This window comes from Copadichromis virginalis, linkage group LG18, assembly GCF_057382275.1.
Source record: "Copadichromis virginalis isolate Kocher_CV1m ecotype Utaka linkage group LG18, C_Virginalis_male_GT1.1, whole genome shotgun sequence".
Classification (NCBI taxonomy): Eukaryota; Metazoa; Chordata; class Actinopteri; order Cichliformes; family Cichlidae; genus Copadichromis; species Copadichromis virginalis.
In genome coordinates, this window is record NC_140635.1 from 16,245,765 (window position 1) to 16,258,199 (window position 12,435).

The 12,435-nt window shown below is 42.1% G+C and overlaps 2 protein-coding genes across 4 annotated transcripts; one reads left to right on the forward strand and one right to left on the reverse strand.

Moving 5' to 3' along the window:
* The first annotated feature begins 1,535 nt into the window (after positions 1 to 1,535).
* On the forward strand, positions 1,536 to 3,482 carry c1ql3b (complement component 1, q subcomponent-like 3b). The gene is made up of 2 exons (XM_085438730.1): positions 1,536 to 2,228; positions 2,486 to 3,482. The coding sequence occupies exons 1-2, from the start codon at positions 1,608 to 1,610 to the stop codon at positions 2,663 to 2,665; spliced, it is 801 nt and encodes a 266-aa protein (XP_085294856.1). The 5' UTR covers positions 1,536 to 1,607; the 3' UTR covers positions 2,666 to 3,482.
* Positions 3,483 to 3,988: 506 nt separating this feature from the next.
* On the reverse strand, positions 3,989 to 10,093 carry pter (phosphotriesterase related). Of its 3 annotated transcripts, none has more exons than XM_085438728.1 (5): positions 9,991 to 10,093; positions 8,087 to 8,552; positions 7,505 to 7,770; positions 4,864 to 5,004; positions 3,989 to 4,565 (listed from the first exon to the last, which is right to left on the reverse strand). In XM_085438728.1, exons 2-5 carry the CDS (start codon positions 8,516 to 8,518, stop codon positions 4,355 to 4,357), a joined length of 1,050 nt encoding a protein of 349 aa, XP_085294854.1. In that variant the 5' UTR covers positions 8,519 to 8,552; positions 9,991 to 10,093; the 3' UTR covers positions 3,989 to 4,354. The 3 variants fall into 3 exon arrangements, with proteins under 3 accessions (XP_085294854.1, XP_085294853.1, XP_085294855.1); XM_085438727.1 differs by having other exon boundaries at positions 9,791 to 10,093; XM_085438729.1 differs by having other exon boundaries at positions 10,016 to 10,051.
* Positions 10,094 to 12,435: the final 2,342 nt, after the last annotated feature.

Sequence of the window (12,435 nt, forward strand, 5' to 3'; positions counted from 1 at the left end):
TCTGTTATAAAACAAACAAACAAACAAATCCTTGCAAAAATGCTCACACATGTGTAGTTTTTCACACATAGGGATCTGAGGTGCTGCGGTTATCATTGCGGTTGTTGCTTTGAAATGAAATAAATGTGGAAAGAAAAGTATTGATTAGCCTTTGGGAATACGTAAAAAGCCAGATGGACTCTGTGAAACCCTTGATCTGAGGTGGTTTTATATAAACACATAGCATAAATATATAACCTTTGAACTGTTTAGTTGATGGGTTTGATGACCTAAGTTTGTAAAGTAACACCATTTTCATTGTGAAATGTTACACCATTTAAACAGCATATACTTTTAGCACTGCCAGCAGCTTTCTTCTGGCAACTTTTGAGTCGACAATCCCACAAACACACTTTGCATTTTGACTTCCATAAAATTTGTAATCAAAGTTTTCCTCCTCCAAAACAAGCCGGACCATCCGTGTTTTTTCTTCCTCTGTGATCCATCTTTCCCACCTGGCAGCGAGGTGCCATCGACAAAGTGACATCCTCTGCATTCATGAGCACATCATCATCTGCTCTCCTCACCAGGAATTAGCCCGTCATCACTCAAATCTCACAGAAGCTTTAGAAGTGCTTAACTTTTATCTGCATGGGGCACTGAGAAATGGCTGGGGCCATTTGAATCGGGTTAATAGGACAATATTACAACATTTTTCTTAAACTAATGGATGCAAATGGTAAATTCCCACTGGCAATTAATAAGTAACTTCAGCCTATTTCCCATCGAATTGCCTCAGCATTCATTTCATGACTATATCTGTGCAAAGTCATCCTTCACTGCCAGCTCCTAGTGACTCTCCTCTTTCTATCAGTGGCTGTATGGATTTTTTCCAAATGATAAATTGGACACAGGGAGCCGCTGAGGTGTGACCAGGTGTCAAAGGGGTATAGCTTTTTTGTCTTAAATGGTCCTAATTATGCTGAGGACCTTTAGAGCTGTTCCAATAGGCGCTGATAAAATGTTGTGGGATGTAACGCTACAATAATCAATGAAAGTAATGCAAAGCCCTCTGCATTAAATGTTTGTATTTTTTAAAGTAAAGTTGCTCCCTTATTTCAAAATCGACTGCATAAAATAAAATAGTCACGTTTCAGTGCTTCAGAGTTGCATCAGTGTTTGTCTGTCGTTCACCTTCTCTCTTTTGACTGAAGAAACGCACCGATTGTATTCCATCCATCACTTCCATCCATCCCTCCTCCCACTCTTCAAACCCAGAATCGAGTAACGGTTAATTTCTTATCCACTCTCTCCTTTGGCACCGTGGAAGGCAGAAACTTTGCACCGCATAACGCAGACTGGCATCTTCCTCCAAGCGATTCCAAACGACTGATGCTCTTTCACGCGTTGAGAAAGTGGAGATGAACCAGTTCGACGCTTAAAGAGAGGCATTAAAAAAAGTTGTGGATGGTTACTTTCGCGCACAAATATTTAAAGGACTATTTTGTCTCCATAAGTTGCAGGGCTGTGCAGGAGCAGGTCAAATTCTTCCCTCAGCAAACCTATCCTCCGCAGGCAGGCTGGAAGACCATCCACCCGGGAGATCACAGCGAATCCGAAGAGCGCAGATGATCGCATCTGGTGTTTGTGGCGTCGCGCTGGTGCTGGGGTTGGTGGTTCTGATTCCGGTGGTGGTGAACTCCGCCGGAACTCCTGCCCGCTATGAGATGCTCGGATCCTGTCAAATGGTGTGCGACTCCCACGGGACCGCAGCTACGGCTACAGCCAAGGCAACCAACCCGATCAAAGACAACCGCCTGGTTCAGTCGCTTCCCACGTTCATTCAGGGTCCTCAAGGAGAGCCGGGACGCGTCGGGAGGATGGGTCCCAGGGGTCCGATGGGCGAACCCGGGCCACCTGGACCTGCCGGTCCGCCCGGGGAGAGGGGGCCACCTGGCCCTCCGGGTCTACCGGGGGCACCGGGAGCGAACGGGCCAAACGGTGCCATCAGTGCAGCCACTTACAACACCGTCCCCAAGATAGCCTTTTACGCAGGACTGAAGAAGCAGCACGAGGGATATGAAATACTGAAATTTGACGATGTTGTTACAAACCTTGGAAACCACTATGATCCCTCTAGCGGGAAATTCACCTGTTCGATACCGGGGATTTACTTCTTTGTTTACCATGTGCTGATGAGAGGCGGGGATGGAACAAGCATGTGGGCTGACCTCTGTAAAAACAACCAGGTAGGACAACTCACGATTGCTTTATAAAAAAAAAAGATAAAAAAGCTTGATTATTTTGATATTAGTTTGCTTGCAAAAAAGTAGACTTTTTGAGATTTTTACGCACAAGTCGCAGAGCGACACTTCCTGGGTATTGTGAAACAAACAAAGTTACGTGAGGGATTTTTAAAGCTTCAAATCAAGATAAGACGTGGAGCTGTCCGCGGTTCTGATTTCGAAACGAAGCCGTTTCACAAACTGTCACATTTGCCTTTCAGGTGAGAGCCAGCGCCATCGCCCAAGACGCCGACCAGAACTACGACTACGCCAGCAACAGTGTGGTTCTTCACCTGGAGCCCGGGGACGAGATTTATATTAAGCTGGACGGCGGAAAGGCGCACGGGGGCAACAATAACAAGTACAGCACCTTCTCCGGCTTCATGTTGTACGCTGATTGAAACACGGACAGATCTGCTGAAGAGACGAGAGAGAGAGAGAGAGAGACTGGGAGGATAAAAGAGCTTCTCTGCATATAGCTTGCTTCACCGCTCGTGCTCAGTTCAATGTCAGCTGGATTATTAGAGGAAGAGCTCACCGTTTCTATAACTCAAACAGAATCAGCAGTGATGTGGAGGAGGTCATGCAAAAACAGAAAACTGTGCTGGGCAATAGCGACGAGCTGAGAGTGTAATTACAAAACCAAAATAACAGTTTTAATTTGTACAGCACCCACTTGTACCCTTGTCACATTGATTAGTGTTGCTCGTGCTCCCTGAATGAAATGTCGTGCTTTATGAATTAAGTTTGCAGACGGTAGCTCGTGTGGTTACACATGTCCCTGTAGATGGAAAGTTTATAATGTGATGACTCACCTATAGGTGCAAATATGATATTATATATACATATATATTCACATGACCGCTTACAGTGCTGTTAAATCATTTGTGTGCTTTATTTAAAGGCAAAAAAAGAGTCACAGTGGGTGAAATTTGGATGAAAATGTTGAAAAGCTGTAGTTATGCATGTTTAATCAAAATGACGTTTTAACACTGTGCAACATTAGGAGACTTGACAAGAAAAAACTGTAAAGGGCCATTCGTACTGATGCACGAATTCATCAGTGTAACTCGTTTTTCTTGCGTGTGTCAACATGGCATCTGGTTGAGACAACATGGTGGTCTGGTGGTTAGTCACAAAACTGGACAGCCACCGCTGACAGAAATGTTATATAACGCTCATCAATCTGCTTGCTGATTATTAAACTCCTCCAGAGTCGACTGTCAATTCAGATGTAAAATGTAGTGCGGTATTAAATTCTCACGCTCACTTTGTAATCCTCCCCAGAAGATTAATCAAAGTTAGATGGTTGTTCACGCCGCACAGTCAGCTGTGGCGATCGCACCATTGATCATGTGGCGAAGTCACCCTGCGAGGCCACCTGTTCCCAGATGAGAGGAGAACATGTCCTTCATCCGGGCCTGCCAGCCAGTCAGCCTCCCATAGACACGCAGACACCCACCGAGGGGCAACAGGACAACTCATCTAACACAGCCACATTGTGTCAAGAGCAGAGCAGCATACTGATTAGTAATGCGCTCATTATTTCCCTTCCATATAACGTGTTTGCATAAGTGTCGCCTACGAATACAAAGAGAGCAGCTATGACATTGAAATTACAAATAACAATAAAAAAAATTGAAAAAAATCAATTAGCACCGTGTTTGTGAGCACCTGGAAATATTTATCTTGGATTGCAATCACACTTCTACTGACGAGCAAAAGATTTTCTCGTGCCATAACAGGCACCGTGACCCTGCAAGGCCTCCTTTATTAATTTGCTTACAAAGTGAATCATGTATAATCACAAATATTTAAACAAAGAGAACATGTTTTGCACTAAAAGAGCCTCTATAAAAATCCAAAAGCCTGTAATTATTTTCCTTTGAAATATAATGGACGTTTTGTTTTGCTGAAAACTGTGAAATTAAAGAAAAATTTACATACAACGGTGGCAAGCCCGTTGCTATATGAGCCCAAGAACACATTAATGCATGACTCCGGATCGTGATCAGTATTCATTACGAGTCGTCATCAGAAGACGAATAATAGCCGGGTGAATTCGCCCTCCTCGCGCCTCTATTTTTTAATTATTTGAAGGTCAACCAGCATTTAGGATTGTCGATAAGGATCTTGTCCACCTGGTGCTGCGATATGCCCCTCGTCAGCATCTTTGGCACGATGTTCTTCAGGATGTGAGAGTAGCCGTGGCCGCCGTACTTGGTCAGGCGGTTCTTGGTGTGGATGTCATGAGCGATCACGATCTTGTCCTCATAGCCCTCCTTCACCAGAAACGCCAGGCTGAACACGAGAAAACAGTGGGGTGAAAAATGAGGGGCCTCGGTCTTTTAGCCTTCATTCATATATAGGAACAACATATATACATGAGCATAACTTATTCAGCTCTCTTAACGTTATGGGAAATTTGTGTTACTTTAAAAAACAACTACACGATGAGCTCTTCTTTATAGTGAAAGTAAAAGATTTAAGGTGGAGTTAAGCTCCAAACACAAGGATTTCTATTACTGGACTGGACACGGATTCCTGGAGGTTTCAAAATAGTGAACAACACGCACACACAGAAGAAATCCTTACTCACGCTTTCACTCTCTGGCTGTCGCTGGGCATGTCCACGTCCAGGTTGTACGGATAGTTCAGCATCTCAGTTCCAAACAGATCATACTCCAGGTAACTCCCCAACTTAGCAAACTCCAGCAGCTCACCTTCATCCAATATCGTCCTTTTAAAAAGGCCAAAATAAAGCTGATAGTTATGATGCTTTGTTTGGAAAAACGAAGCTGTTGCAAAGTTGCTTTCCAGATAATGATGCATGGCGGATCAGAAAAAAGATGGCGCTTTTTGAAATTTGAATTATCAATCCATGAAACCTGTTACCACTGATATTCATTCCTATTCTTCTGTAATTTGGCACACCTCAATCACTTTCTCCTCATTTCCCTTCCCTAATGAAAAGGCTTCTTGTAAGGCTGCTCAATTAATCGAATTTTAATCACGATTACGATCTGGGCTTTCAACGATCATTAAAAATGACTGAGCCGATTATTAGCCCCTCCCTCATGCTTTACTCTCGCGCTGCTCCATGTGGCAAATCAAGCGCACTGCTCTGCATTTCGAACACGCGTCACAACAATTAAGAGGACCCGAGGGAAGCTCGGAAAGCTAAGCAGAAGTTATTTGGAGAGGAGTGGACTGCCGTTGGTTGAAAAGAGAGGTAAAAAAAAAAAAACTTAAGTGGTGTGGAAACATTATGGCTTCGCGGAGTCAGACGTGGATCAAGTAGACACAGTGTGTAAACTTTGCTATGGTGTCGTAGCTGCACCACAGAGCAACACTGCAAAGTTCACATTTTTCATTTATTTCTTATATTGCAAACATTTGCACTGTTATCAGTATTTGCACACTATTTTATATTATTTTTTAAAGTCATTATTCAATACATTGTTATTGTTAACCCTTTAAAGCCGGTCAGAGCAGCATACTCGTTTTGTGTAACTATTTTTAAATCCCTGTAGAACCTGAACGCTAAGCTAGCACAATAAATTTTTTTCCATATGAAACCAGAGGAGTTGTACGTACTTCTTATGCCATCAGCTTGTCCTCGGTCACGGTTTCCTTCCACATATAGCTTTGCAAAAATTGCATAAAAAGAGCTTGCAGGAACAAAAACATAATATTCCAGAAACACGCTTTGCCGATCCGATCAGCTGTTCTTAACACTTCCCACATTGAAAAAGATGTCAACGTGAACTATCGCAAGTGACGTCATTTTTGCGGAAAATGTAGTTTTTTACTTGTAGGCCTTAGAACTCGAATTGCACTGCTGGAAATAGTTTATTTTGATGCACATGCACATTCTTTGCAAATTTGCATCATAGGATTGTTTTTTCGTTTTTCCTGCAGTATATAAAAATTGCTGTATCTCCAAAAATAAAACTATGAAGACACTCACAATAAGTTTCCTGTTGTTGTAAACTATTTTTTGCAACTTTTTTGTATTTAAAGTTTTGAGGGATAAACCTCTTAAATTTCTCCAAGTAGAAATATATGTAAAAAAAAAAACAAAAACGATTTTCAATTTTTTTGTAGTTTATTGCACTTTTTTGCAATTAATGTAGTTACTAAGGACTTAATGCATACATATTATTAAAATATGGGCTATAACAGTTGTATTGATGTATAGCAACTTGAAATGCTCCCACAAATGGCACTACAGCATGTAAAAAAATAATATAAGCTCTGGCGGACGAAATAAATATCGTCAAATAATCGTGATCTCAATTTCAGTGAAAATAATCGTGATTATCATTTTTGCCATAATCGAGCAGCCCTAGCTTCTTGACATGCTCCCCTCCACTGAAACCATTTCTGATGAGGCTTCAGTGAACAGAAGGACCAGATGCATCTCTGAGGTCCTGTGTCAGACTTTTGTTCGATTTTTTATTATGTCTTAAGTTCATGACTTTCACATCTTGTTCATCTGCTGTACATAGCACTTCCACTTCTTCAGTTTCCTAAAGATTTTTTAAGATTCACTGCACATCATGCTGAGATATTCAAAAAGCTATCAGTTTTAGGCTAAGAGCAACCTTGTTTGTGTAAAAATAATACATTGTGCCTATCAAACTGTTTTATTTTTGACATTTTCATAGGTTCAACTAAAAAAGTTGGAACAAATTATGTGTTTTTGGCGGCTCACAACAAATCCTAAAGATACAATTTAAAACTGGATCTTTGCTAAGTTGCATGTTATACACATACAACACTGATTCATCCCTTAATTTAGATGGGCCCGTGTTAAGTAGTTAAAAAAGCATTCCTCTAAATATGGTCAGGTATACATATAAAAGGTATAAAATTACTGAAATAGCAGCCAAAGAAAAAGAAATGAGGGGTGTCTCAGGACTTTTTGGCCAGCTGTAACTCAAGTCTGAGAACCAGAAAGCCTTCAGCAGCTAAAAATTAGGAAATATGGAGCAAACAGCATCATTTCAAGCAGTCACTGGCAACACAGTCTCACGAGCCTGACCAAGGACACCAAGGTCCAGGCTTTTTCCCCTTCCATCTGCTAAATCACTAAAATGTATTAAGATACTGAAATAAAAAATGTTTCAAATTAAATGTCAGAGAGGGCACGTGTCACAGGAAATTGTGTGTTTGACAGGAAAACGGCGCCCTAATTTTCGCTGTATCTTAATGACTTTATTTTAGTGACATCTCACCTGTCTAGGTGAGACATAACAGTTTTGCTGATGTCACCCCCGGCCTCCTGGAGTATCCGAACGATCTCAGCTGGAGCGGCGTGATCCCGGCCAGGATGGATGATAACAGGACAGCCCAGCTGAGCCTGAGCGTGCGCCGAGGCTCGCAGCACCTTAGTCTCGCTCTCCGTGATGGGCCAGCTGGTGCCGATCTCACCGATCACACCGCAACGGATGTCTGTGCCGTCAGCGCCGTGAAGGACCTCACTGATGATGATGTCTGTAAGCTGAAGGTCAGGAAATGAGGAGCTGGCATGTGTTCATTTATTGAGAATACGTTTTCTAATTTCCCTCTTTCCCTTTACTAAGGATTGAAGGAGATGATGAAAGCATAGTTATAGTGTGTCTAAATATCGCTGAGTACGGTATTCTCAGGGTCATTCTCAGGTGTAGCTACCAAAAGACTAGACAACGTTGTCAGAAATCCATTCAAATCAATCAAAAGGCATGAAAAAAAAAATCCTCACATACTGAAACAAGCATGCTTAAAACTTTCTAACAAAGGTGTGTGAGCTCCAAACCCCACCACAAACTGGGACGCACCTTCTCCACACTCATTCCTTTGGTGGCCTCAGAGTGGGTGCAGTCCACGTAGTACCCTGCACCTGCAATGATGTGGACCCCGGTGTCCTTGGCCAGCTGTCGGAGGGTGGGAAGGTCCCGTTCGATTCCAGTGGTGGTGTTCTCCACTATCGTTCCCCCGCCGGCTCTCCTGTAGGCCAGCAGCTCGTCCCGCACAGCGGCGGTCTCCTGCTTCAGGAGCAGGTTCTCGGGGGAGCTGTACGGGTTTTGCCTGAGCCAGAACATGTGCTGCATCTGAAACGGGTTCTCTGCCACTGCCTCGTCTCCTGGGGGAGGGGGCGAGAAGCAGCACTCGAAGCTCATGGTCAGGTGCTCGTGGGTCATAGTACGGCCAAGCTGGTCTGGATCTACTAAACCCAGCACGGTCTGGACCCTCCCACTCAACTCAGACATGATGCTATGAGGAGTGTTCAAGATTTCCCACAACCTGAAAAGACATACAGTATCATTTTTTATTTATTTTTTACATCTATTTATTTTTTACATCTCTCAGACAAATATTTCAGTTTTTATAGAAAGATCATTGAGATAATTGAGGAATTTGGTCATCCCATGACTGTAAAGCAGAGCTGCTCCTTCTTAAAAATGACATTAGCTACAGTTTCATGTCTGCACCCACGAGGCTTCTTTTCAACATAAAATAGCAACTCATTTAAAAGAATCTCAAACTAGTTTTTACCTCGATATGACAACGCTGTACATGCCTTGCAGATGTAGCCATGATTTACACAGGGGGAAACAATTATCTGATCCCCAGCTGAATTTGAAAGTTTGCTCACTTCCAAAGAAATGGGAGTTTCCCCTCAATGACCTCAATGTGCTTGGTGGTATGTTTTGGGTCATTTTTATGCTGGACGACCCATCTTCAGTGTTCTTGCTGGGAAAAGGAGGTTTTAGTCCAAGATATTATGGTGCATGGCCCCGTCCACTGACGTCCAAATTAATTTATAATTTATAATGCGATGTGATCTTTTTCTAGATCTTTGGTTGACATTCTGTCTCGCTCTATTAAAATGAAGCTTCCATTTAAATTAGAGACTGTTCATTTCTTTGTAAGTAAACAAACTTATACATTTCTGAGGGTCACTGACATTGCTCAGCTTGTGAACACAAACAGCAGGCATCTTTCATTCCCGCCTTTGGCTGCAGCCGGTCTGCTTCTTTCAGCTTCTGTTATCGACTCAATTCCTCATATTTATTTAGGATTACTCATAGACTGTATATAAGAGGATTACCCACGACCCTTTACATAAAACATGATTTAAACCAGCACTGAGTAACAAATGGGCCCCTGTAGACCTGTCAATGTTTGCCACTGTCATCTGTTAGCAACTCCACCCTCTGAATGTGCACGCGCGGAAGACCTGAGCTGACCCTGAGAGCTGTTGTAGGCTTGACAGTCGCCGTCACGTGACCGCTGAGCCTGGTTACCGATCAGTGAAGCCAAATAACAACATCCATCCTTTGTTTTATAGTTCCCGTGTAAAGTTTCGGCCGTGCCGTGCAGCACTGTTACACATCAGACACATGTGTGAGTGCGTGTGTGTTGGCAAAAAGACAACGCATTCGCTCACTCTGCTGACTTTACAGTGCATACCAGAGCGGGACCTTTGGACTGCCAAGTACAAGCCCCGAGCCACACTTTGAAAAGTTGCATTTACTTACTCAAATCTTTGCTGTATGCTCGATGAAAAAAACCCTTCAGACCAGCACTGTACGCGTTAAGTTGTTGCTCTACTGGAACAAAGTAAAACTGCTTCTCTTTAAATAATGTGCAGCGGAGTCAGACCTGCAGCAGTATATTTAGGGGATTTAAACTTTCACCGAGCTTTAGAATAAACTGTAAGACAAACAGTCTGCTAGACCTTGTTTCTGCTCACTTCAGCCCACCTCCTCCTTCAGCCGAGTACGGATAGCTGCTTTGACAGGTTAGCTGAACGCCTTCGGTGATCATCGCGAGACATCGCGAGAATACGCTTCTTGTAGCATATAACAGGGAGAGCAACAAAGTTTGTTGAAATATAACGCCAAATCACAACAGCGGTAACCTCGGTGCGCTTTATTTTGTAAGGTAGATCCTTCAATAATACAGAGAACACCCCCAACAATCAAGCAACACCCTGGAGCAATTAATTTATTGTAATTTTTTGTATTGAAGCAGCTATCTTCTATTTTTTTTTTATTTTATTTTTTACATCCATCCAACTTTTATCTGATCAGGTAAGGTTAACTCAGAGGTTCCCAAAGTGTGGGGCCCGCCCCCTAGGGGGCGCAGTATGAAAAGGGAAAAAAAAAAACACTTGGACACTGCTAGCATAATGGACAGAACTTTTGACGGGGCTCCCACACAAACGCAAAGCAGGAGATGAAGCATAGCCAAATATGTTTTCAAACAAACTTCCTTCTAAGCCAAAGACTAGAAAATATGGTGAAGCATATCTTCCCTTTGGCTTCACCTGCACAAGTGCCAAGGTAGGTCTCCCCTGCAGAATTAGTTTTCTCTGTCGGGAGCACGCATTGGGTTCTCCAAATCACGGACAAACAGTATCCCACATTCTTGATTTTTAGTTCACAAACACTTCTTGTAACCACTAACTACTCTTGACATTTTGGAGATGTTAGCTCTTTATATAATAATGTTACAGTGGGATACAAATATTATCAGACTGATCCTGCTGTAATTTGTTCCCCCGGTTCAAATCACAGACAAACAGCATCCCATCCCACAGTTGTTTATGTTTTTAAACCCATTTTGGACAGAGATTTAAAAAAAAATGTATTGATAGCAATGTTGAATATTATTACACAGGAAAAAATCAACTACACGTAAAATAATTACACCGTGACACCTCTGCCTTTCTAAATGGAGGGACAGTAACTGCGAGTGTATATGTAAGCATGTAAAAACTGCAGATAGTCAGATTAACAGTATTTTGTCTCTATCTGCCATTCTGCAATTCATCTCATGTAAATAACGTGGCAACATGTTACCAATTTCAATGGAATTTGGAAACAAAATATGGGTGTGTGTGTTGTTGGAGGGTGTGTTTTTTTTTTGGGGGGGGGGGGGGGGTGTTACAACATTTTTCTTGTAAAACAAAGGGGGGCCCAGCAAAAAAAAGTTTGGGAACCACTGGGGTAACTAAAGCTCATCCCAGCTGATTGTGAGCTGGACCTTAAAAAGACTAATCAAAAGTGTTATTAAAACACTTTATAAACCTCTTATAGATGGCGATTAATGAAATGTTAACACCAGTTTATTTTGAAAGCATGAGCAATTTAACAGATTTATTCACGTAACCACATCAAATGGGAGGACATATGAAGATGATGCAGGCTTCGGCAGACAGACTGTGACTCTTTCTGTTTGCTCTTCACTCAGCAGATGGTCTCCACAGCAGCATTTGGTCTGCTGGTGCAGGGAACTGCCCTGTGAGCACTCACCATAGCTCTGGCCGTCCCTGCAAATGGTTTGGCTAAATCACATGATGCAGGGGCCCGTGGCATCGATTTGTCAACAAGATGACTCCATAGATCAGAATGATAACATATGGGACTGGGTTCAGTTTTCATGTTCAGAGTGAATAAATGGCCATATGGCTGTGGTGGGTTTTTTGTGTTTATTTTTTCATTTATTTATTTTTTAAGCCCCACGGCAGACTGGCAACCTGTCCAGGGTGTATCCTGCCTCTCGCCCTAAGACAGCTGGGATAGGCTCTCCGCTGCGACCCTGACAAGGATAAGCGGAAAAGGATGGATGGATGTTTATTTTTTTGTCTTGCTCTAACCCAACTGTGGTTCAAACAGGATTGTTTAGGTTTTATTTCATCACCTCTAGATCTTTGTTCCACTTGAAGTTGAAGTTGTGTCCTTTGGACTAAAAATTGTGGAAACCCCACTTATTTTTATCTATTTCTATCACGTTTTATTTCTCTATCTTCCTTAGTTTACTCTGTTGTCTATTCATTAGCATTTAATGAAATAAAAACTCTTAACAATAAATAAAGGAGAAACATTTTGACTCAGTTTTACTCCCCAAAACAGGCACTCAAAATGAGACCAAAATACACGACAAATCGCAGAAATATACAAAAATGAACCTTACACAAAAAAGCACTTATATATATATTTAAAGAAAATCAACCAATATTACTTATAGTAAGCTGAGAAACAAAATCAATGCTGCCAGCCACCGTGACAGCAACTACATAAGCACATAAAATAATCAGGCAAACTAGCAGGAATACAGAATAAAGGTAGTGAGTCAAAATATAAGGATTTTTCCAGTGCTGTTACTCATGAGCCCATAC

Bases quoted from the DNA above. Each gene is read 5' to 3' on its own strand.
- pter (XM_085438728.1), bottom strand. From the start codon at position 8,518: ATGTCTGAGTTGAGTGGGAGGGTCCAGACCGTGCTGGGTTTAGTAGAT. The intron at 7,771-8,086 runs GTGCGTCCCAGT...CCTGACCTTCAG, and splicing joins AAGGAATGAGTGTGGAGAAG to CTTACAGACATCATCATCAG. The intron at 5,005-7,504 runs GTGAGATGTCAC...CCTTTTTAAAAG, and splicing joins GTTATGTCTCACCTAGACAG to GACGATATTGGATGAAGGTG.
- c1ql3b (XM_085438730.1), top strand. From the start codon at position 1,608: ATGATCGCATCTGGTGTTTGTGGCGTCGCGCTGGTGCTGGGGTTGGTG. The intron at 2,229-2,485 runs GTAGGACAACTC...TTTGCCTTTCAG, and splicing joins ACCTCTGTAAAAACAACCAG to GTGAGAGCCAGCGCCATCGC.